This window comes from Triturus cristatus, chromosome 9, assembly GCF_964204655.1.
Source record: "Triturus cristatus chromosome 9, aTriCri1.1, whole genome shotgun sequence".
In the NCBI taxonomy this organism is placed as follows: domain Eukaryota; kingdom Metazoa; phylum Chordata; class Amphibia; order Caudata; family Salamandridae; genus Triturus; species Triturus cristatus.
In genome coordinates this window covers 564,368,033-564,392,982 of record NC_140592.1, presented here as the reverse complement: position 1 = coordinate 564,392,982, position 24,950 = coordinate 564,368,033, and the positions used below count along the sequence as shown (strand labels likewise).

The 24,950-nt window shown below is 48.0% G+C and overlaps 1 protein-coding gene across 7 annotated transcripts in view; it reads right to left on the bottom strand.

Moving 5' to 3' along the window:
* The window catches only part of PPP1R13L (protein phosphatase 1 regulatory subunit 13 like), a 953,402-nt gene that overhangs the window by 200,041 nt on the left and 728,411 nt on the right, over window positions 1–24,950 (bottom strand). For 6 of the 7 annotated variants that reach the window (XM_085625573.1, XM_085625577.1, XM_085625575.1 and 3 more), the window contains 2 exons: window positions 9,057–9,172; window positions 5,964–6,100 (listed from right to left, as the gene is read on the bottom strand). In XM_085625573.1, coding sequence (XP_085481699.1) covers window positions 5,964–6,100; window positions 9,057–9,111 — 192 coding nt within the window. In that variant the 5' untranslated portion in view covers window positions 9,112–9,172. Of the gene's footprint in view, window positions 1–5,963; window positions 6,101–9,056; window positions 9,173–9,486; window positions 9,535–24,950 lie in introns of those variants that run through there. The other variant, XM_085625576.1, reaches the window with a different exon arrangement.

The window sequence follows — 24,950 nt, the reverse complement described above, 5'->3', positions numbered from 1 at the left end:
TAATGAGAGAAATCTGAACTTAACTATAATGTCTCTGTAACCTATGGTTATTTTTATTGAGTTTCTAGGTTTTTTTGTATGTTATTTCCCAACTATAACATCCGTGTAACCTTTATTTTATTTCCTAAATGTAACCTGTAACCTTTGAGACTGGGCATGAGAGTGGCTGCATAGGTCGGTGAGTGAGTGTGTGACTGAGTGGCTGTATGGGTCTGTGAGTGAGAGTGGCTGTATGGGTCTGTTAGTGGGTGTGTGAGTAGCTGTGTGGGTGTGTGACCAGTTTTGTGAGTAGCTGTATGGGTCTGTGAGTGGGTGTGTGATTGGCTGTGTGGATCTGTAAGTGGGTGAGCGGGTAGTTTTTGGGTGTATGAGAGAAAGTAGCTGTGTAGGTCTGTGAGTCGGTATGTTAGTGGCTGAATGGGTGTGCCAGTGATGAGTGTCGGTGTAGGTGTATTAGTAGCTGTGTGAGTGACTGAGCCACAACGGAATATTATTTACAGGCCTGTTTAGAGGTAGTGTGTTCCTTGGGTGGGTCAAGCTGAACCTGAACAGCCTAAAACAAATGAAACCAGCAAAAAGAAAGCCAAAATGTGAGTTACAAACTACAATGCCAATAGTAAGCAACGGGCGGGATGTATTCCCAGGGAAACTTTCTGAATGAACCCAATATGTCTTTAGCAATCTGTGCTGTCTGTTTGGCTTTGACTTTAAAAGAAAATCTTATGTCTGCATGTTGCTGTCAGAACAGAAAGCAGTTAACTACAGGCACTGCTGAATGTGCCAGGACAAGTTTAGCAAATTTCACTGGAGCTCAAACTCCCTGGCTGCTAGTTCAGTGGGACTCAAACTACCTGGCTAAGATGGTGTCCACCCTGTGAAAATAGTGGGTGGGCGCCATCTAACCATGTGTATCAGTTTAAAGGATGACACTAATTTTAGTTTTGTACTAAAATGTAATTCGAGAAGAGAGGGACAGTGCGCTAGCTCGGCTCTGTAAAGTCATTCATAGGGGACCTAAAGCTGTGGTTGACAGAGTCATCGGCTCACTACCTGTACCTTAGTGCCAGTATTCTTCCTACCAGGGGCTCAGTTCCTTTGTTTCAACGCTGCCTCAACTGTTCCTTCCTGAGATGTGCTGAGCTACCAGGGAGGACCGGTCTTGGCAGTTTGGGGTGGACTCTTCCCATGAGGAGTAGGGTCAAGACTGATTTTCATATGGCTGGGTCCAAACTGGGGTGGCACGTTGAGCAAAAGAAAGGATTTAACCCAGAACTCTTGACGGGGGGAATCTTTGATTTGTTCAACATTCCGTTCATCATTTGTTTGTGCAGCATTTCTCGCCCTAAGTGGGATGAGTAAGCCCAGGCGTGAGACCTTTGCTCGCTGTGCCACTGGATTCAAGCTAGTCTGGCTGATGAAGGGTGATACCCCGACACTGGTCCCAGGATGCTTGTTTCTGGTCCAGGGAGGACATGGCTTGGCAGTTCGGGCTGGACTGTTTCCATGAGGAGCCGGGTAAAGAATGATTTGCATATGGCTGGGTCCAAACTGGGGAGGCATGTTGAACAAAAGGACAATAGAATTAACCTAGATCTCTTGACTGGGGGTGAATATTTGATTTGTTCAGCATTCTGTCCATAATTTGTTTGCGCAGCATTGTTTGAAGGGATGGCACTGGTTTTAGTATTGTAATAAAATTGAATTAGAGAAGAGAGGGTCAGTGCGCTGGCTTGGCTCTGTAAAGTTAATCATAGGGGACCCAAAGCTGTGGTTGGCCGAGTCATTGGCTCTCTACCTGTACTCTGGTGCCGGTCTTCTTCCTATCATGGGCTCAGTTCCTTTGTTTCATCGTTGCCTGAACTTTTCCTTCCCAAGAAGTGCTAAGCTCCATGTAAAAAGGGTGTAGGTGGATGTTAGTGCGAGGGGAGAGAGTAATGTAGATGATGATATGGACCTACCACAACAAGCGGTGGCTTTGTATATAGATGGTAGGAATAATATCTGCAGCCCATCCCATCTTCAGATTTCGCTGATTGCTGGCGGGAGTACCCTATGCGTAATCTCCCACCATTAATGCTGCAAGATTGTTCCATGCTTTTACGACCCTTTCTGTGAAGGGATTAATTATGTTAATACGGGGTGCTGAAGCCCCCCCCCAACAGCCTTTGTACACATTGATTACCTTGCTTATGCCATATCAGTGAAAATACACAGGGCTAAATAACACGTTAATTCGAACAAGCGCATTAATAAATACACATTCACTCATTTATTACCACAGTGCAATGGTCAAATTCCATATTATCGCTCAGGCCAGTTAAGTCACTTGGGGAATCAGTCCTGTATTGTCTCACAGTTAACATTTTAGAGTAAGTTGATAGAAGAAAACAGCTTTGGGGGGGGGGGGGCTCTCAAAAGCTTTACTTATTGTGATTTTATCTACATGGCTTAACCACATGTGCTCTTAATATAGTCAAATACATTTGCTTATTGCTGCTACATATGCCAAACGGTGTGGCATCAACCGTACTTGATAGAGCGGATAAACATCATGACTGATCCACTGGACGTTTTGCTTCTCTTGACTGATGGCCGCTCACCACATTCAGAGCTGGTAATAAACGCACAGCACACTAGTCTCTAGATCTGCACATATGATCCATGCCAAACTGTTTTTCATAAGTAAAAGTTATTGAGCAGCGTACTGAACCACAACACAGATGTCATTAGCACAGTGAAATAAAATCCCGTTTGATTATTTGTACTGCAATAATGTATCTACAAATTAAGATTTAGGATTGCTGTGCCGATAAAAAGCGTTATTGGGGCCCATTGATTTGCAACACGCAAAGCATAAATCTATTCTATGTCTTTACACAAAAAAACTGAAACAATGTGTAAAAGGATTTCCATGAGATGGAAGTATGGCAAGAAAAAAACGAGTACATGGTTTTAGTTTGAAATTAAAATTTTATAAAATCATCAGTTTTATTACTTTCTACCCAGCCCACGGGCGGGGCTCCTACCCAAACGCAGATGGACTCTGGGGGCGTGTACTTGACGACAGCTCTAGTTTCGCAACTTTTTTGTGGCTAGATGGGAAGGGAACCTGTAGTTCTCGTCCCAGCGGTATATGTCCATTCTGGAGCAAAGAACAATGTGGTTTAACAATTACCATTTGTGCTTAGGTTTGTATTTAAACCAGCTCCACCTGTTTGATAGCAGGTTTTCGGAGAGGCTCTCCTAATGTTGTATGTGTTCTCAATTGTGGTTGTAGTTCAAAATGGAGAGCGTTGGATTGAGGCCATGCTTTCTGAGATGGAATTAAGAGTAGCGCTATCATCGAATCCTGATACAGTGGCATATAAAATTAGCTGCCCCAATAAAGCAGCACTGTGAAGGGTCTGTCCTGTATGGAATGGGTGCGATTTCTCTTTAAAAACACGAGTTAAAACAATTGTGCATCAGTTTGCTATACAGAGAATTGGGCCTACCGATGTAACATGTTATTTGTTGGGGTTGCCATGATATTTTAGAGCAGAGGTGTGGTGATGTCACCAGTGTTGACTAATCAACAAGTTGTGGCATTGCAGCTAGGATTAAAAGGCTCCTATTGACCACAGTGCGATCCCAGATGCCACGCAAATCATACTAGCTGACGCCATAGGCTAGCGAAACGGTCCAGAGATTTGACAGACTTAGAGCAGCTTTAAATCCTGTTACACCAACGTTATAGCTTCACGCAGGAGGCAGCTGCGTCCTCTTGTAGTACCAGCTTCTAAAGGCTTGGGTCTTTCCAGCAAAGCTACCCATCAAGTCTCATCTGCAAATTTTACCATTTGTCATTACCGAAATAAATGGCCTTACACTATGAATCGTACTGTTCATACATGATTTTGTGTGCTTGTCAAAGCCATGCATCTAGAAACAACACTTCCAGAGGCTTGACTGAGGTTATATCCAAACATGTACAGCAGTAGAGGCCCGTGGAGAGAGTGCCGCGGGGTGGTGAGGCGGGGGAGGGGCAGGGTGGGGGGTAGTAAACTCCAGCTCATGGCCGACCGGAGTAATGTAAGTAAATAAATGAATAAAACGAATGTCATTGCGCGCGATGAAACGCATTTGGCGCTTCAGCGCACGCAATGAATTTAATTTTATTCATTTATTTACTTACATTAATCCGGTCGGCCCCTCCCCCACCCCGCCCCGCGGCACTCCCTCCACGGACGCTACTGATGTACAGTGCTGGAAGCGGGCCTCTCTGCCTATTTATTGCAAGTCAACTTATTTCTACCTGGCTAAGATTGGGCGTGCCAAAGCCAGTTTTAAAATACAGTGGAGGGCCTGTACTCGGACTTCACAACATGGTCATTGAAGGCCAGGGCTAAGGTTTGCTGAAGAAGCCCAAGACCTCCACAAGTTCCAGCAATATCCTGTAAACTTAGCTCACAGCACAAACACTAACTTTATGTGTGCTGCTTTTCAGTGGAAAGGGAAGCTGCAGCCTGTTCCTTGTCTGTTATTACAATTTACAATACTAAAATGTTAGTTACAATGCCCTCTTGTGAGAAGCTGGCCGGGTATAGGATGTCCACTAATTAAAGCGGGCACCTTGTACCAGTCTAGACAACCCTTATGGTGATTTAGGAGGTCTCAGACAACCTTTAGAAAGCTATCCAAGTGGTAGCTGTGGAGAGCAACCTTCAGGCTTAGTCTTGAATGAGTGTAAAGCAGTTTGTTTTACCAAAATGCAATTTTATAGTATAGATTAAATGAAAAGAGAACAACACAGTAGTTATAAAAATATGTATTTACCGGTTACCGGTGTGGGGGTATGATTCCAACATGTTTGACACCAAACACGATGAGGTTAGTTGCAGTCATTTTCGCGATAGCCATCACGCGTCACATAATACCCCTCTACATTAGTATATGGCTGCTTCACTGAAAACCCGGGAGAATGGACTCCGAAGGCTGCAGGGGTGTTCTGCTCATGCAGAGGCACTCTCTCACTTAGAACCTGGCACCCTGCCCTCAGGATTGTAAAGGCCTGCTTTAGGGGTGACTTATAGGTTTTAAGTGCAGTGACCCTTAGATATAGTAAACCTATACATTTAGTAAGTGGTGCATGTACCAACTTACACAGGCTGCAATGTCAGGCCTGTGGTTCCATTTTGCATGGTCTCTCATGGGTGGCATAATACATGCTGCAGCCCATGGGAGACCTCTGGGGTACCTATGCCCTGGGTACATGGTTACCATATACTAGGGACTGACAAGGGTACACCAGTATCCAATCTGAAGTGTACTAAAGTGAATCACATAACAGTTTAGGGAGCAAGCAGAAAGTGCGTGGGTGATAACCTTGTGCTTCCTCAAATGACAGAGCTATGAAAGCAGCAACATGGAGAGGGCAAAAAGGATCAAAATTGGTTTCCCAAGTCTTTTAAGGAGCCAGTCAAGCCCGTTCCTCAAACTTATCCCATCATCACATTCACAACTCAAAGAAGTGCCTGTCTGATGTTGAAGATTGTTGAAATGGATAGTATCTTACTTTTATCAAAGAGTTAAACACGGCAAGCTCCAAAAAGCTTCTCAGCTCTGTCATATTTGCAAGGAACCTTCTCGTGGGAAAATCCAATTTACTGGAAGGCCTGACACAGAACTTTATCACATTTTTTATACATATTTCTTGCAGAACTTTCACACATGTTGATACCAGAGAAAATTATTTGGCTACGGTAACATGTCAAGAGCATACGCATTGTTGTAACCTTCAGAAGAACATTTAACAGTACAGGGGTATGGAGAGACTCCTCCTGATGGGAGCACTGCCAGCAAGGGGCGAGGAGATGAGAGGAAGCCCTTCCCGCCACTGAGGTCAGTGCCAGCCCACACCGGAACTGCGCATCCCAGAGGGAGCTCCACGTCTGACAAAGCCCCTGATTGGATGTCAGACTTACCTTGCCCGGAACAGGACTCGAGGCCGAACGGGAGTTGTCGGACCAGATACTCTCCAGCTCTTTCGTAAGATTGTCCATCTTGGCAGCCGCCATGTCCAGCTCCATCTGTTTCTCGTCGATGTTCTGTGTGGCAAAGGCTGTAGAGATAAGATGACGCTACAGTTAGAGGGCTAGCACGGGCCTGCCATGGTGACATACCAACAGAATGCTATTTGTAGCTGGCATCAGTGTAAGAGAAGCTTGTGATGCCATATTTACCCAGAAATTCCTCAAAAGGGCTAGCATGCAATCCTCTTGGGCAGTGCATCCTAGCTGAGCTGGTAAGGTATACAGGTGACACCAAGGTCTGCCTGCACTCCTGTTTACTCTGATATGGTCTCCTACGAGCTATGTTTGCTCCTAGGCTTCCGATCACGGATTGCCTTTGGGTGCTTTCTAACAGCCTGTGTAATAATGTTGACTGGCTGCATCAGTACTACCTACCTCTATGAGGGTGCTTTTACACTCTGACGTGTAACAGTGTCTTTGACCTTCTATTACGTATCATAGTGCGCGTGTACCTAGGTATTTCTATACAACTTATATGTACCTTTGTATTAACCCTTCAGTCATGGCAAGCACAACTGCTGAACTAGTCTCACCCGTAGAATAATCCCATGTCTTGGTCATTTCACTCCCGAAACCCGACCTGTGACTAACTGCCCAGGGCCGGACTGGAATTCAAACTCGGATCTGGCAAAAATATTCAACTGTTCCGCAGACTGCGGATAGAAAGGGCCACGGGGGGATGCCTTGATCATAGCCGCCTACACTACCCTGAAATCTGCAGTCCACCAGGGAAATGAAAGAGTGGAAGAATGACCAGTCCATAAATGGCACCGGAATGCCAAGTTCTTTTTAAGGAAACTTCTCAAGGTTGTAGCAAGTTTACATGACTCTAAAAGTTTCTATTTAATTACAGTATTCTTTTTTATAGTCATAAGTATATCTGTTGTTAATATATCGCTAAACCTCATAGATGTTCTTAAAGTAATATTATATATACTCCAATATGAGCGTTTGAAATTAATTACTTTAACTAATTGTTTAAAAAATGTCAATTGAATCTAATTTTTTTTCTGCTCCTGTACTAAAAAGAGTTTCTTGATTTTACTTCACAAAACTTTTCTAGCTCACAAAAAAGACTGGCGCTTATAAGTGCGCTATACGCAAACCCAAACTTCTCCCTATAGGAAGGGCTATTCTTCGAGTTCAATAAAGTGGTGCCGAAGCTGTACATTTATAGCCCAAGAATTGGGACCCTGTTCTTCATTAAACAGAGGCGCCCGCTCCGCATACATATCTACCTGCCTTGTAAAATAAGGCAGGCGATGGTCACCTGGCTCCAGGGCCGGACTTTGGCGTGGGCGAGCTGAGCCCAGGCCCCAGTCTTCAAGGGGCACACAGAGCTGTCTGTATTAAAGTCCTGCAACAGCAGGGCCCCTCTTGCTATCAATGATGCAGACTAAACTGCTTACAATCCTTGTTTACTTGCCTTGGGTGCCATTCTACACCCCCTGGGAGATGAGGTTCCCTATGGGCACCCACCCTTCAAAGAGATCTGGCCTACGGCACAGACACCTGCGCCTTGGCCAGCAGCACATCATGGCATGGGCTGGGTACTGTCCAGAGGCTGCTGCTTCTGGCAGTCAGGGCAGGAATGAGTTAATCTGCCCGTGCTCCCTGATCCGGTTTGGCTTCTTCAGGCCGCCTCAGTACTCCTTTTTCCGGGGCACTCGCCCAAGTGATCCAATCCTCTTTCACTCCCTGCCGGGAGGCAGGCAGGGCGCTTCACGCGGCTCTCAGATTAGTGACATGCGTCCCACCTATCCTGCCACACACGTGCTGTTGTCGAGCGTGCTGCGCCCTTCTCTCCCAAGCTTAGAATAAGCAGATTCGCTTCCCCTGGGGAGCAATACCTGCCTTGTAAAATAAGGCAGGCGATGGTTAGCTGGCTCACCGTCCCCCACCCAACTTAAGGCTGTAAATTTGTTCTCAGACCTTACATTTTTCAGAAATGTTTCACTTGTTATATGCCGGTTAACTCTCTGATCCTAGTTTGCGATAGTATCTCCTAGCATCACAATTTATCCCCACTTCAAGATACACACTGTGACTTCTTACACACAAGCTTCTGCATTCTAATTACAACACACCTTGGCTCCCAAACCTCCGACCAGTATCATACATTGCGTTTTTTTTTTTTTTTTTACTTCTGACAGCTCCTGATAGCATTTTGCGATCTTACCCCTCAGCATTACTTCCGTTGGGTCTAGTTATCTCATATTCTGACCTCTTTTCCCCACCACTCACATTTTTATAACGTGTTCATATCGGTTCGACACAGTGGTGCAGCGTAAAATGGAGGGGCACCCTGCAGAATGTAACGAGGGGCCCCTTAGTCTCCCATATCTCAGATAATCGTTGACCTTGGGGTCATGAATAGAGGCTTCCTGAAGGGTTGGGAGTAGGGTGACCAGATCTTGAGAACCGAAAAGCGGGACATTTTGGAAAAAGATTAGAAGGGCTACATTTTTCATCCATGGAATGGCGCACAATGACAGCTCTAATCAACATTGGATCACAGCAGATGCATTAAGAAAATACATAAAATGTCATTTCTAGAAGCAACATCATACATATTGATCAAACTGCTTACTTATAACAGCTGCTAACTAGCACAGCGTTAGAACAACCACAAAAGTGTCTCTCACAGTTTTCAGTCGACCTCCTCTAAAAACCGAGACATGAGCCAAAATTGCCGAAATCGGCCGGGAAAGCTGATGAAAAACCGGAACTGTCCGGGTAAATCCGGGACGTTTGGTCACCCTAGTTGGGGGTTCATAAGGTATGTTTGGGTGGGGGGCTGCGCCACAGGGTCTGGCAGGGGTGGTGTTGCGCCCCTGCCGACACCCCATCTGGTTTCCTATCATATATCCTGATCCGTTCCCGTCCACTTTAAGAATCCCTCTCCAGACTTTCCCCCATACATCATATCGTAACATCCTACCTGAGGAACATTTCTCCCACGTACATCCCAGAGCCAGCACTTACACTGAAAGTTGAGATTCATCATGGACTGGGACCCGCTCATCTGCTCCCCGGCCATCTTTCGGAAGTTGCGATCCAGCGCCTCGATGGTGGATGTCTTCCAGCTCAGGAGCTTCGACCTTGGGAGAATAAGCACCTCCATGTCAAAATTAAATAGCAAACAACGAGTCCAAGATCCAACTGCACCCCTAAAATGTTAAGATTCGAGCGCGAGCCACAACAAGCGGCATGAAATCTGAGATAACTTCACTGGTCACAAGAGCGAAGAACGAGGCAATCGACCAGGCACGTGCATTAAAAACACGCCGACCGGAAAGGATGATCCCCTGTTCTATGAGCAGGTTAACAACAGTGGTATATAGTGTTTTATACTGCTAAACAGTGTCTAGGCGCTGCGACAGGACCCCGCGTGCCTGCTCTGTCGGACATGAACCTGGAAGGAAGATTGAATCCCAGCTTTTAAAGAGCTTCCCCAGGAGCACAGCCGGTGGCCCTCCTCCCGCCCCGGCAGGGACAGGCGGGGCAGACTGAGTCAGCAGGAGGAAATACCTGAGAAGGTGCGCAGCTCCGCACAGCTGCCTCGGAACGGTGAGCTCCCAGCACGCTGACCAGTCTGCTTTGTTTACCTTTAGCCCAGAGCCAACTTTCTAGAAATATGAAAGTTCTACCTTTATATGGGTGTGTTCGTGTCACAAGACCACTCTGCAATACACAACTCAATGGTCTATTGGTCAGAGTGCTGCTGTGACGGCAAACATTGGAGTCTCTCAAACTATTGTGGCCAACCTACGGAGCCTCTCACAGCCCACGGAACCTTCACCTGGGTAATCGAACGCATGTGCTGAGGGTTTAAAAACGGAGTCAGTCATGTTCCAGCGGTCCGTGGGCTCAGACGAGAAGGTTGGCCAGCGACAGCGGCCAACGAGTTACACTGACAGTCAGAGGATTATTGGACCTTGAGCTTAACAGTTAGCCAGAGGGCGTGTGGGATGAGAGCACAGGCCAGACATTATTACAACCCACTCACCCTCTGATCGTAACTAGTGACTTCACACGCAATCAACATTCGGACAGAGCTACATTTTCCCAAACCCCTCCAATGTGCACAGCAGCAAAAAGTTCTGGGGCGCAGGAGGGGAAGGGGGGATAAAGGAAAACTGTTCAGGATCGAGTATGGGCAGATGGCCTTAGGATGTGCCTCACCCCAAGTTTTTTTTTGGGAAATGTTGAAGGGCAGCTTTTACTATGCGGAAAGAACGTGCGCCTTGTTCGAGTTTATGTGCTACAACGAACTACAAAAAATACATCTGCAAGGGATCTCCAGTCTGTCACTTTGAAAACAGAGAAACCTCTCTAGCCATGAAGGAAGGGCAGGCCAAAACACGGACTTCAGGTTCAAACATCCAGTGGCGTAGCAAGGGTGCAATGGGCGCGAATGCAAGAAAGGTAAAATGTACCCCATCCAGCTTAGACAGTAAAATGTAGCTATAACTGCGGTGTTCTGTCGAAAGGTCAGTAAAGCCAAAACACAGGAAGTGGGCTGTTCAATATCCTGGCCACACCAGGCGTCTTTTATTTAATCAATAAGCCACACCCCCAATGAGCAAACAATTAGCACCTGATTATATATACACCGGGCAGTCCAACACCCCCCTTTCCGGGAAATGGCGGTGACCACATCACACTACTCCCCAAACTAAATAATAAAATACAAAAACACAAACAGATAAAACAAAAAACCCACCACAACACAAAAACCCTAAAAACCATAGAACATAGCAAAACGAGTCCCGAGTCCACCTTAATAGGTCACATAGTTCTTTAGTCTCGAAGACCTAGCAGGACAAGGCCGAAGCTGGTATCTTTCAACACCCCTTCGCTGGGAACCAGACTCAGGCACCTGAGTCTCAGGAGGCTGCGGCAGCAGATCACACTCCGGACCCACACAAGGTGGCATGGCAGATGAAAATACACCACACTGTCTGCAAGCTGTATCCAGGAGGGGAAAGGTGTGGTGACCAGGCACTACACGACCCCCCCCCCCCCGGAAGGTCATCGTCCAGCACCGGAACAGGAGACGGCCTCCCGCTTCCCAGGTCCACACCATCCGTGGACTCCCCATCAGAAACAAGACTCATTATCTGGTGGTGCCACGCGTTCAGTCACAGAGCGCCTGCAGGAGCCCAGTAGGTTTTAAAGAAACAACACATTCTGAGAGATGCTCACTCCATGCCTCACCGCAGTAAATTTAGTCCCATGAACAGACTGAACGATCCATGGCTCAGGCTCAAAAGGCAAACTAAACTTCCCTCTTGGATGCCGATTCCTCACCATCACAGCATCTCCCACTCTAAAAGAACTGGGTTTTGCACCACGCCTGACAGCCACGTTATCATTCTTTAGCTTTCTTCGTATTGTCATCACCAAGATGTCCGCAGGGTAGAGAGGCTCCCGTCCGTGCCCAAATATCTGGCAAGGAGCCTGGTCCCTGGCAGCATTAAGTCGCCGCAAAAGAAGAACCGAGAGGAGAGCTATCCATTTGGCGCCGGATCGTCTACTCAGATTCCCAAGCTCCCGGAATCAAGGCGCAAGACCATCATGATTGAAGGGCGGGGCCCACTGAACGCAACGGGGCTAGCCCAGCTCCGTCACAGGCGCGGATAGAGAGATGTCGGACGGACCCAGGTGCCGAGTGAAACTGCTGAGCAGCGGTGGAAATCATAGTGCATAAGCCCGGAGAGCAACCGCCGCACGACCAGCACAGAAGGAAGGACTGGTATGTGGCCAAGTACCCGAGGCTGGCGAGAATGAGGCTGAGACGGCGGCGGAACGGCCAAGTGAACAGCGCTGGTAGCAGAGACCGTAAGCAAAGGGGACAAGACAAATACATGGCCCCATATGACATCAGACACAATCAGGTCCTGGGAGAGTCAAACTGCCCGAAGCTGACTCAGGCACAAATTATATACAGGTGAGGGGAGCACCGATCAGGCCAGCATCACAGCCAAAAGAGTGGCTGAAGCAAACATAGGAGGTGAGCCAGCGCGCTTCCTAGGACACTTAGGAGGCCATAAGAAGGAGGAAGGGAGGGGTGCAGGCAATAAGACAGACGGGAGACGTGCACACCGGAGAGCTTACCGGCGAGTGACAAAGAGTCTTGAGGGGGTGAGTAGACTGCTGGGAGCTCCCTGTGTCTCACCAACCTTGAAGGGGCGCGCTACCACGTCATTGAAGTCCGGGCGTTTTTAATCCATTTGCGCTGATGCTGACAGTTAATTGAAAGGAGCGCTTGTTTCATTTTTAAGTACTACTGGGAGACTGGCCTCCCCTGCCCTGTAAACTACTGTCATACTCGGCACACTCACGGTGTGGCAAAGGGTCCCAGGATGCCTGGCCCCAACATGGCCACCAGTGGTGACTTTTTCCCCCTTGCTGAACTGAATTTTTACTTACACAACCCTCCCAGGACTGTGCCTGACCTCAAGAGGACGTCTGGAATTCTCTCGGACCATGGCTCCCCCCCCACACTATTCTGACATTCCCTGAGTACACTCGATCCCTATTCTGACAGCGGAGTCTGAGCATTATGTCCGACGCCCGGTGGAGCTGCTCTGTTCAGCTAATGAGGAGATCAGCCCTGGTTCATCCCCTGACCGTCACCTGCCCAGCCGGACATTGGGCACAGTTTCTCTCCTTCTCCCTGTCTCGCCCACCCCCCCTTCATCATATTTCTGCCGTTCTGCTTTTTCCTTGTCTCCTTTCTATCCATCTGTCTGTCCGATGCCCGTTGGAGCTTCCTTGAGAGCTATAGGGGAGACTGGCTTTGGATTACCTCCTCGGCCATCACCTACCCATTGGTCTTTGGGCCGACTTTCCCTTTGTCTTTTATTCCATCGTCCCCCTCGTCCTCTCCCTTCTCACTCCCCTTCTCTCCTCCCTTCCCTCTCTACTTGTCTATCCTTCTCTCCCTCTAATGTGTCTCTTATATTTGATGTAACATGTAATTGTTATCATTGTTGTGACATTGTCGACCTTATGTAAAGTGTTTTGAGACCTACGGGTCTAGCCAGCGCTATATAAAACTGTTTAAATAATTCAAATAAATAAATAGCTTTCGATTCCGTAGCTCATCTGCTACAAATGCATGTTTGGCAGACACTGCCTCCATCTGAGAGATGAAATCACCCATAGGCCGATTCATACACAAGTACATCGGACTGACCTTCGTAGTGGAATGAGGGGTCATCCAATATTCCCTCAAGAGAGTATATATAGCACAGTCCAAGTCTTGGCGGTCGGCCACAGCAATCCTAATGGCTTTATTAAGGGTACGCATAAAACGTTCAGCCTCCCCATTTGCCTGAGGCCATAAAGCAGTGATTTTTCGATGACGAACACCCCTAGATTGTAAATAATTCGCAAAGTCCTGGCTTGAAAAAAGGAGGACCATTATCAGTACGAAGCTCAGTGAACAAGCCATGTGTTGCCATGATCTTTTCAAACAAAGGAATAGTGCGACAAGCGGTGGTAGTGTCCAATAACTCAACCTCAGGGTATTTAGAGAAGTCATCAATAACCGCCAGCATATGATGCCCATCCGATAAACTTCCGAAATCAGCACTTGCTCGCTGCCAAGGAAATGAGGGAATGTCCTCCGTAAGAATAGGAGCTGGAGAGTCACCAGCCCCAGCAGCCTGACAGAGCGCACAACGTAACACAGTGTTCACTACCAAGGCATCCAATCCCGGAAACCACACTTTGCTTCTCAATCTGGACTTGGTTTTCACAGCCCCTTGGTGAGCCAAATGGGTCAGATCCACCACCCCAGTACTCTGTCGCTGAGAAATCACAGCCCCTAAGCCACTGGGACTAGCATCCACTGGCAATTCAGAGTCCAGTGCAGGATTGAAATACACCAGAGTGGTATCAGTGGAGAAGGCCTGCTTAGTGACCTGAAAAGCAGATTCCTGCTCTGGACCCCGGTTTCATGCAACGTTGGACTTAGTAAGTTCTCGCAAAGGAGCCGTCAAATCAGTCAGATTGCTGATAAAACGGCCACAATAGTTCACCATCCCCATGAAACTCCGTACACCAGACTCATTAACTGGAGCAGGAGCAGTCTGAATATCTCGCACTTTCAAAGGGTCCGGTGACACACCTTCCTGCGAAAAACGGTATCCGAAAAACGAAATGTCAGATTTCAAGAACTCACATTTTTCCTTATGAAGCGTAAATCCATGATCCAGTAGCCGCTGAAACACATTCCGAAGACGAATGAAATGCTCATCCAAAGTAGGGGCATGCACCAAGATGTCATCACTGATATTGATCACACCATCCAGTCCAGAAAGAACCCCACGGATCGTGTCCAGAAAAACTTCTGCCGCACTAGAGACTCCAAAACTCAAACGCTTATACCTCCGCAAACCCACATGTGTAGAAAACGTGGTGATCGCACGGGAAGCAGGGTCAAGCATCAACTGATGGTAACCAGCACAAGGATTCATTTTGGAAAACCACCGTGACCCACTCACTTCCACCACGATATCGTCCACAGTAGGGGTGAGGTGCCGTTTACGTTTAATCGCAAGATAAGGCAACCACAAGTCCACACAAATGCGGACCTACCAGGCTGCTTAGGTTTACGAGCTACCACAATAGGGGACGACACCCAGGGAGTTGGACCATCCACCCGTTCAATGATGTCCGCCATCTCCAGTTTCACCAGTTCTGCTTCCACCATCGGCCGAAGATGGAAGGCCACTCTCCTGTGACGTAATGCCACTGGCTAGATGGAGTCATCGATATGAAGCTTGATCATACAACCTTTCAAACAGCCAATTCCGTTAAACAACGGCAAAAACTGGGTCAACAAATCCTCCATGTTCCATTGATGCACACTCAAAGCGAAAGTGACCAACTGTAATCTCTCCGCTATCCGACAGCTCAACAACATCCCTTGCCCCCCTTTTGTGACCTATATCCGTGTCTTTATAACATGAGAACCATGCGTCACCTCAGCAGTAAAAACACCTGCCAAAGGAAGGGGATCAGAGGCCCCATAGGCAAAAACCTTTGTAGTGGTCGAACTCAAAATAGGAGAAATCGTCAGTGTCATCATCAACGATTTGGCCATCACATATATCGAAGCACCCGTGTCAATCAAGGCAGGGACCGGGTGACCGTCTACCATCACATGACATTTTGGAATGCCTTTTGGTACCAAACTCCCAAGCTGCAGAGAATGGATGACATGTATAGTCCCATCCACCTCCTCATCAATGTCTCCTTCTGCCGGCAACTGAGCAGCAACATACACCTGGGCAGACGACACAGGGACAGAACCTCGTGCAGGGGCAGAGCGACACATCTTCGCAAAATGGTTGAACTTGCTGCAGTTGGAGCACCTCTTCCCAGTAGCAGGACACGTCCCTTAATGAGGAAAAGGACCCCCACAACCATAACAGTGCCGTGGTCGTTCCACTTTCCCCCAACTCTGCAGTTTTCTTGTCAGAGACTCGGGCCGAAACAGCATTAACCGGCTCCACCTTCACCACGTGCTGGAGAGCTGCCTCCATATGGGCCGCTCGCACCTTCGAAAGTTCCTTAGACCTGCCCCGGGTCAACATATTAGCCATAGGTATGCCCAGCACCTGCAGGATAGCTTCACATAATTTACTAGAATAACAGCCTTGGATAAATTGGGTCCTGATCTCATCCGCAGCATTGGGTAACGTCCAGGTGCTGGCCAATTCACGTAGACGGGCATAGAAAGTGTCCACAGACTCATCAGGCAACTGCCGGGCCTGACGCAACAAGAACCGCTCGTAATCTGGATTGTCCAGCGGCTCAAAATGGGCGGTAAGGGCTTGCTTCAAGGTACAATAGGTATGCGGTGGTCCACCTTCAACCACCGACCTCCCCAATCGGTGAATGGCTGCGCCCCCCAGATGCAGCAACATTTGGCGTCGCCATTCCTCCTCCAGGTCAATGGCATCAAAATAGGTATCAAAACGGTCCACCAACTCCTTCCAGCGGGCCGCCTGAGCTGACGGAGGACCATCCAACAGAAAATTCTCCACCGGAGGGATGGCCGACATGACGACCCAACGGAACACAGATCAGGGCACCACACACAGGCACCACCTGAGACCAAGGAGATGGCCACCAGAATCCAAAGGCCAAACTCAGCAACACTTGCCAGGGCTTAAAAGATCCCAGCACCAGGATCCAGGCACAGTGCAGGCACAAACCCCACACAGCCCGAATAGATGCCCCTCTCACCTCAGGGGCTCAGGGGACGACACGGGGCACCAGCAGCGGAGCAAAACGACCTCCACATCCAGCAGGACACCACAAATCGCCAGGCATCAGCAATGAGAGCAGCCGGGGAACCTCCTCGCTCTCGCTCCACAGGTCAACAGAACGCCCACACAAGCCACCTGGTCCACAGCAGCACGCTGCACGTAGCCACCAGTAAGCCACGCCCCCAGGAACAGCCGGGGCTGCCGAACATTGACACAAAGAACCCAGAAAGCCAGGCACAGCTCTCAAGAGAAAACGAGACACCGCGGGCACAAGGACACCACCAGCAGCAATGAGAGGGCGCCACCAGCAGCAATAAGAGGGCAAGGATCCAGGAAACAGCAGGAAGGAAAAGCAGGACACACAGGAACACCCGCCGTTGTCGCCAAAATGTTGCGTCGAAAGGTCATTAAAGCCAAAACACAGGATGTGGACTGTTCAATATCCTGGCCACACCAGGCGTCTTATTTAATCAATAAGCCCCACCCCTAATAAGCAAACAATTAGCACCCGATTATATATACACCGGGCAGTCAATCGCTACCCCTTCTGGGAAATGGCGGTGACCACATCACATGCGGTACCTCCGGGCTCCAATGGCACCTCACCCACTACACCATTTGTAACTACACCTCTGCACACATCGAAATACTACTGGGGTTACGTGAAGGTTAGGCACTCTGAGTAGGTGTGAAATTAACAGTTCTAAAAGGTGGGGAGGGCAGACACTAGATGGGGAGGGGGTTAGGGAACCACAGGTGGTACAGAATTAGCAAATTCAAGTCAATGTGTCTAGAGTGAGTACCCCTAAAAATAAAGTTTATGATCCTGTGTACAATGAGGGCGGGGTTAGTGAATGTGAGGGCGGGGTAAGTAAATGTGGGGGCGGGGTCAGAGAAGTGGGTAAACAAAACAAACTATTATGTAACTTTTTTTGTTGCCCTTTCACCTACAGGTAACTGCATAGAAAATGCAATGCTCACACTTCACATAGAAAACGAGTCCCTTCTTCTGCCATTTCAACCTAAGCAATGCAACAAGGCGGTTGATTTTTTAACACAAAGTATGGGAACCGTTTTGACCAAATTAAGAAAGCTTGGGAACGTCGTATCCCTATTCACTTCGACCGCTCTACTTACAGTAATGGGTTAGATATTGTTGACTGTTTTGGTTTGGAATGCCTCTTATTGCTGTAGTCCTACTATTCAACGTTCACCTCGATTTCTCCAGAATCTGTACATTTCTGGTCGGAATTCTCAAGACTCAATTAAATGTCAATGCAAATAGTTATATAATGCTTTTGTGTAGTTGGAGTTAGGATAGTTACATAGTGCGGATTACTGTAGTACAATGAAACATTGTGCACAGTTGCACAATATAGCTACATGGCTAGAATATATGTATACTTGCAATAGATATAGTTACACATAGATCTACAGTTATTAGGTTCACCCAGCTAGTAATATATTTAGATATGTGAAGCGGATAGAAACACTGTTCACTTTACCTGTAGACGGTACACTTAAATAGTTTATAGAAAACAAGAGCTGCATAGAGTGCAACTACTTTCTCACATTTGCCAGATTCTGGAAAACGTTTCAATGCAAAGGTATGATACACCGAACTGCAATTTGTGCTAATCTTGTGCCGAAAAGGAAGGCAACACGGACTTCCCTTTGTAAAGTATTTCGTTCACAACTATCCATTATCTGCCTTCCTAACATTTACAGCACAACTACAGCGAACGCCAATGCTACGTTACCACGCCTCTGTAATAGCTCCCCCACCCTGGCATTAAAGATCCGCGCACATGGAAACAACAAGCTTAGCTCGTGCCACGCAAGACACCGAACAGGCCCCAGAAACTGCGGCACACCTTGTGCGTCCTATACTCTGCATTTCTAAAGCTACGCCTGGATAGCATATCAACTGTACATTTTCTCCTGTTTCAGGGACATTCGTCTCGTTTTAATTATGATCCCTCCCCTGCATGTTCAGCATAGGCGGCACCTTGCATGTCAGTGCACATTACACGAGCGGCACTTGCGCATATGTAGCTATGGTAAAGTCAGAATTTCTGTAGAATAGGCTTTTTTTTTATTATTGTGCTAACGGCGAATCTGCACGAATTTTCCAAAAGAAATGGAACCAATTTTAGGTTCTTCATGGCAAGTTTTATGCAGATCACTCAAGAGTGGGCCAAAAAAGTGACGATGGTCCCAAGTGACAGTTCTCATTTTAATTCTTATAGGATTCTTAGCTCCTCAATACAGGAAAAACAGATCGACGGAATTACATCAAACCTGGCATGCAAGCACACCTTTCCTCTAGGAAGTGCTCTAACTTCATTTGCTGGAAATCAGTTTAGAAGTTTTTAAGAGAGTAGCATTTAAATAGTGTCCTGATTTGGGCAAGAAAAAGTTACATTGTAGGGATATTTGAACTGTAAATGTGTAGGCCTTCGCTGTCCCAAGCTCTTAAAATAAAATAAGCTCTTAAAATAAAATAGAAAAATACTCAAATGCGACTGAATGAGGGTGCCTACTAAAGCTCTCTAATTGGCTGACTGCAACATTAGGAAAAATGTTGTGACCACCATTACCTCCTCGTAAGTCTTCCTCACCACATGATTAATGAAGTGAGCTTCAGCTCCACACAAGAACCCTCCAAAGCAAAAGTTAGCCTCCCATGCCTTCCATCCTTCCCAACATGGCCGACCCCTATCACGCTTGACCTCTATAAGAGGAGGGCTGGCCCAACCCTCAGGCTGTTTTTTTTTTAGTTCTGGGCACAATGATTCTCCAGATGCGCTGTCAGGTAAGTGGTTCCTGCTGTAGCAGGAACATGGGTCCATGGTTGGTGGTTTTGCTCTAGTGGGCCCTAGGGATCTAGGACCTCCCCTCTTCCTTCCCCCAATATCCTTCAGAGCTGGTTAGGCTCTGCCTTAGCAAGCCAAGGGTTTACAGGGGGGGCGGCCGGGTGGTCTGGGGCTCTGCCTAATGGCCCCTTCTGACCTCCCCCAGCCGAGAGCCAAGGATTTACAGGGGGGGCAGACGGGTTGTCTGGGGCTCTGCCTAATGGCCCCTTCTGACCCCCCCAGCCGTGTTGACGATAGTTATGGGACATTGTCTGTGCCCAGGCCACCCGGTGTTCCTTGGATCTGGGAGTTATTTTTTTGTCACAGAGAAGGGGCGCAGGCGGCTTTCCCAGAGTCTCCGGGTCCTTCAGGCTGGAGGGCATCCCTGCGAGAGGTGGACATTTGGCAAGGGTATTGGGAGAGGGGGCCCGGCGGACCGTCCAACGATCCTCGGCCGCGCCCCCATTTTTATGATTGCAGGTTATCAGCCCTGGGTGACGTCCGCAGGGGCCTCGCTGCAGCCGACGCTGTGTCAGTCCCGTGGGGCTGGCGTTCGGCACAGGCTGCAGCGGGGCTCCTCTTCTCTTTGGTTTCTCCGAGCTCCTAGCAGCTAAAGGGCTTACCTGCTTGATACCGGGGCGAGTGCAGTTCCCGGCGCAGGCTTGTTCCTTCCGCGATAATCTCCCTGGCGGTCCTCTTCCCTCTCCTGCGGGAATTTCCCACTGGTCTTCTATGGGACGGGGGGCCGCTTGCGACCGCGATGATGGCCCAGCCGCTGATGGGCGGGGCCGGGCTTGTCCGGCTTCCCGTGCGGCTGATCCCCTCAGGTGCAGCCGGTCACTCGTGGCTTCTTTTTGTTTCACCTCTTTTATGCCATTGTGCAGGTCTGTGGTTCGTTCAGTCTGTGGCTGGTTGTGGCCTACGCTGTTTCAGTCCCGAGGGGCTGGTGGCCAGCGCGAGCTGCTGCGCGGCTCCGCTTTTTTAGAACTTTCATATTCAAACACCTGGCTTTCATTGTATGGGGTTTGTTTGAGGTGTCTTGCACCCACGCACTACGTTCTTCTCTCGCAGCAAGACTGAAAACCTGGTTTAAAGCTGGCAGTGAAAGCGAGCGAGTACTATTTGGAGCTCTCGAATTTGCTCGGCTCTTCTGCTGCGGTCACGTTTCGGACTCTTACAAATCATTGTTTTTGGGTCGTGGTGGCCCTGTGCTGCAAGGCAGGAACACGGGGCGTGTTTGCACAGTGGTGAAGGGAGGGGGCGGGGCCTGAGGTGACATGTGAGCAAACACGCCCTGTGGCGCATTTTAGTTGTGGAATTAATTCCTCATCAATCCGGAGGGTCCCTGGGGGTCAACTAGCCCACCAGGTACCTCCAGTGAGCGCCACTGCGCTGCGTTGCAGTGAGGTGGCCAGGTCACGCCCCTTTTTACACTACTCTGCAACGTAGCTCCGGGGGGTGGCCCTCCCTGGGGCAGTGTGGGGGGGGGATTACTGCCCCTGGGACCTGGCCCACCCCGGGGCTTCAATTAAACGAAGCACAGGAGACAAGATGGCTGCCAACACTATATGAAGTGTTGACAGCCAATTAGAATGCAGCTTGTGATCGGCAGGGTGCGCGGATCCACCGTGCCTCTATATATCGATATTTTTATTTTTTGATTTTCTCAGCAACTACTGAACGGATTTACACCATTTAAAAAAAGGACTCCTTCTGTACCAAGGGCTACCTTTTTTGCCAGATTTGGTGTAATTCCGTTCAGCAGTTTCAGCTGTAACCGTGTCTAAAGTTTCCTATGGGAAATAGATTTTTTGACCTCTATTTTTTTAATTTCTCAGGAACTACTGAACGGATTTACACCTTTTGAAAAAAAGGTCTCTTTCTGAACCAAGGGCTACCTTTTTGCCAAATTTGGTGTAATTCCGTTCAGCAGTTCGGGCTGTAGTCGTGTCTAAAGTTTCCTATGGAGAAAACACGTTTTGGGACCCCCCCTTTTTTCTTGGCCCCCGCTTACCGAATCACCCCGAAACTTTCAAGATAGGAGCTGACCGGAGCGCCCCACGAGTTTTGGAAATTTCATGAAGATTCGTCAACCGGCGCCAAAGTTATTGGGAAAACAAAAAACGCTTTTCCTATGGAAACTAGGTCCTAACTACAACTATCTACTAGCGACCGCCAGTAGATAAGCTATATATATATATATATATATATATATATATATATATTACCTACTGGCGGTTGCCAGTAGGTAGATATAGTTAGGATCTATTTTCCATAGGAAATCCGCAACATACTATTTGGAATAACGTTGGCGCAGATTGACGGATCTTCGCGAAATTTTCCAAACTTTTGGCCAGCTCTGGTCCACTCCTATCCTAAAAATTTCACAGTGGTTCATCAAGCGGGGGACAAGAAAAAAGGGGGGTCCCAAAACACATTTCCCCCATGCATTTTCCCATAGGACCTTGAGCCGCAGCTACAGCCCGAACTGCTGAACGGAATTACACCAAATTTGTCAAAGAGGTAGTCCTCAGTTCAGACTCGTGCCTTTTGCTTAAATGGTGTAAATCCGTTCAGTAGTTCCTGAGAAAATTAGAGTTAAAAGTACATATATATCTGTGGCCTCGGAGGATCTGCGCACCCTATGCGCACCCAGCGCGCACCCTGCCGTGCACGAGCTGTATTCTAATTGGCTGTCAACACTCCAGATCAGGAAGTGTTGGCAGCCATCTTGTGCCTCCATAGAACCGAGGCACAAGAAACCTAAAAAACAAACGTGAAAAACGCAAAAAGGGGGCAGGGTAGAAACACCCTGACACCCTAGGCCTGCTCAGGGGGTCCAACAAGGACCCCAAGGGCCAAAAAAAGATTTTTTTTAAAAACAAAAATCGGCGAGATTCGCGCACTCAGCGCGAATTTCAGCTGGAAAAAAAAAAATTTCAGCGTGGGCTCCGGCGCTGAATATGCTAATTTGCCCCCAGGGGGCCAATTCCAGGGGGCAGAATAAAAAAAAAAGTGTGGGGGGGGTCTCAATTCCCCCCACACTGCCCCGGGGACCGCCACCCCCAGGGGCTCGAACATTGTATATCAGGGGGGGCTCACGGCCCCCCAGCCCCGGGGACCGCCACCCCCTGGGGCAACTTGTCAATGTGGGAGGGGGGCCACGCGGTCCCCCTCCTGGAGCCTTGTATAGGCCCTGGGTACCGCCACCCCCCAGGGGCCGGCTCCTGCAGTGTCCGGGGTGCCCACCCGCGGGACACTGTAGTTTGCAGTGACAGGGCGGGAGCCTCGCGGCTCCCACTCTGTCATTGCAAACTACTTTGCTTCATTGAAGCGAGAGCAGGGAAACCTGCTCTCGCTTCAATGAAGCAAACCCGATTGCTTTTCCACATGGGGAGCAGCATGTTAGCTGCTCCCCATGTGGAAAAGCAATGCCGGCTCCCGCAGGACGCGGGGAGCTGTCTGGGACCGTGGGGGGATTGGGGACCCCCCCACGGCCCCCAATGGAGGCCAGGCCCGGGGGATGGGGTCCCCGGGCCATAAGTGGCCTGGGAGGGGGGCCACGTGGCCCCCTCCACAATTAAAAAAAACAAAAAAAACAATGGCCGGCCCCGGGGGATTGGGTCCACTGGGGCAAATTATAGCCTCGGGAGGGGGTCACGCGGCCCCCTTCCCGATTTCTTTTTTTTTTTAAATCCAAATTGGGGGCAGGCCCTGGGGAATGGGGTCCCCAGGGCCAAAAAAATCGAAAAAGAAAGGGGGCTACACAGCCCCCCTTCTAAAGAACAGAGGAAAAAAAAAAAAGACCGGATCGGGCCGGAGGCCACGCTCCCTCCTTACACCACTCTGCAAACGCTCCCCTAGCGCGTTTGCAGAGGGGGAACTAATTCACCTTGAATACTGGGGGTCCCTGGGGGCCAACTAGCCTACCAGGAACCTCCAGTATGCGCCAGGGGGCTGCGTTGCAGAGAGGTGTAATGAGGCCACGCCCCTTTTTACACCTCTCTGCAACGCAGCTCCATGGCACTTACTGGAGGTACCTGGTGGCCTAGTGAGCCGCCAGGGGACCTTAGGATTCAAGGGGACTTAATCCCCCAACTTAAAACATGCCATGGGGCGCGTTTGCACAGTGGTGCAGGTAGGGGGTGGGGCCTGAGGTGATGTGTGCAAACATTAATTCCTCTTCAATCCAGAGGTCCCCTAGGGGCCAACTAGCCCACCAGGTACCTCCAGTAAGCGCCACGGAGCTACGTTGCAGAGTGTTGCAAAAAGGGGCGTGGCCTCTGAACACCTCTCTGCAATGCAGCTCCCTGGCACATACTGGAGGTACCTGGTGGGCTAGTTGGCCCCCAGGGAACCTCAGGATTGAAGAGGAATTAATTCCCCAACTTAAAACGCACCACAGGGCGTGTTTGCACACATCACCTCAGGCCCCGCCCCCTTCCTTCACCATTGTCCAAATAATCCTCTAAAATCAGCCGAACTACGAATTTCGATTTACTCACCTGTTATCAGGAGAGAACCCAGTGCTGCATCTTTTAGCCCAGCACTGACCCTGAAAAGTATTTCTATGCGTACTTACCAGTAACTTGTATTTCCTTCCATAGGAATCCATTGTGTGGTTTTCACCAGAAAAGTTTCTAAGTGTCCATTTTTGAAACGTACAAATATTCCTCTAAAATCAGCCGAACTACGAATTCCGATTTACTCACCTGTTATCAGGAGAGCACCCAGTGCTGCATCTTTTAGCCCAGTACTGACCCTGAAACGTAAGTCTAAGCGTACTTACCAGTAACTTGTATTTCCTTCCATAGGAATCCATTGTATGGTTTTCACCAGAAAAGTTTCTAAGTGTCTATTTTCCCAAACTAAAAATATTCCTAAAAAATCGTCTGTATGATTTAAACACATTCTTTCAACTGTTTACAGGAGATTGGCCAATGCTGGATCCAGGATCCACCACTGAGTAAGAAAAAGTAACGATAACACTACTTACCTGCTAAGTGAATTTTCTGCCATAGGATAACATTGGTGATTCTATGTGAAATTTTTTCGAAGTGTCAACTTTTAAAATACAATAATAATCCTTAAAAATTACTACTGTAACCAAAACGCTTTTACTCAACTGTTTACAGGAGATGTCCAAGGACTGAATCTAGGATCCAGTCCTGTGGTCAGAAAAGTAATCCATAAAGTAACTAATTGCATTTGACTAGAAATTCACATTGAGCTCAAATTTGCTTTTTGTTTGAAATTGTGTTGCCCATTGCAACAACTGTAACTACTGTACTTAAAAGTCTATTGCCTATTTGCAAAGTATTTAAACTAAAGTAATTCATTCTGAGAAAGTATATTTTGTATTGTAATGTATAATGTAATTAAAAAATAAAATATCTAAAAATAAACAGTTTAAAAAATGTAGTAAATCAGTATCAAAAAAATCAGTATAGCAATTAATACATTAAAATTGTCATTTACAAAACCTTTGAAATTCACTGAAAAAACCAAAGGTTTCAGGCCTGATATAGTTAGGAATTAGCATTTAAAAAACCTTAGAAATTCACTGAAAAAACCATAGGTTCTCAGGCCTGATATAGTTAGGAATTAGCATTTAAAAAACCTTATAAATTCACTGAAAAAACAATAGGTTTTAGGGGTGTTCTAGTTAGCTGGACATTTTACTTGAACAAAACCATTGAAATTCATCCAATATAATTAGTTGTACTAACTACATC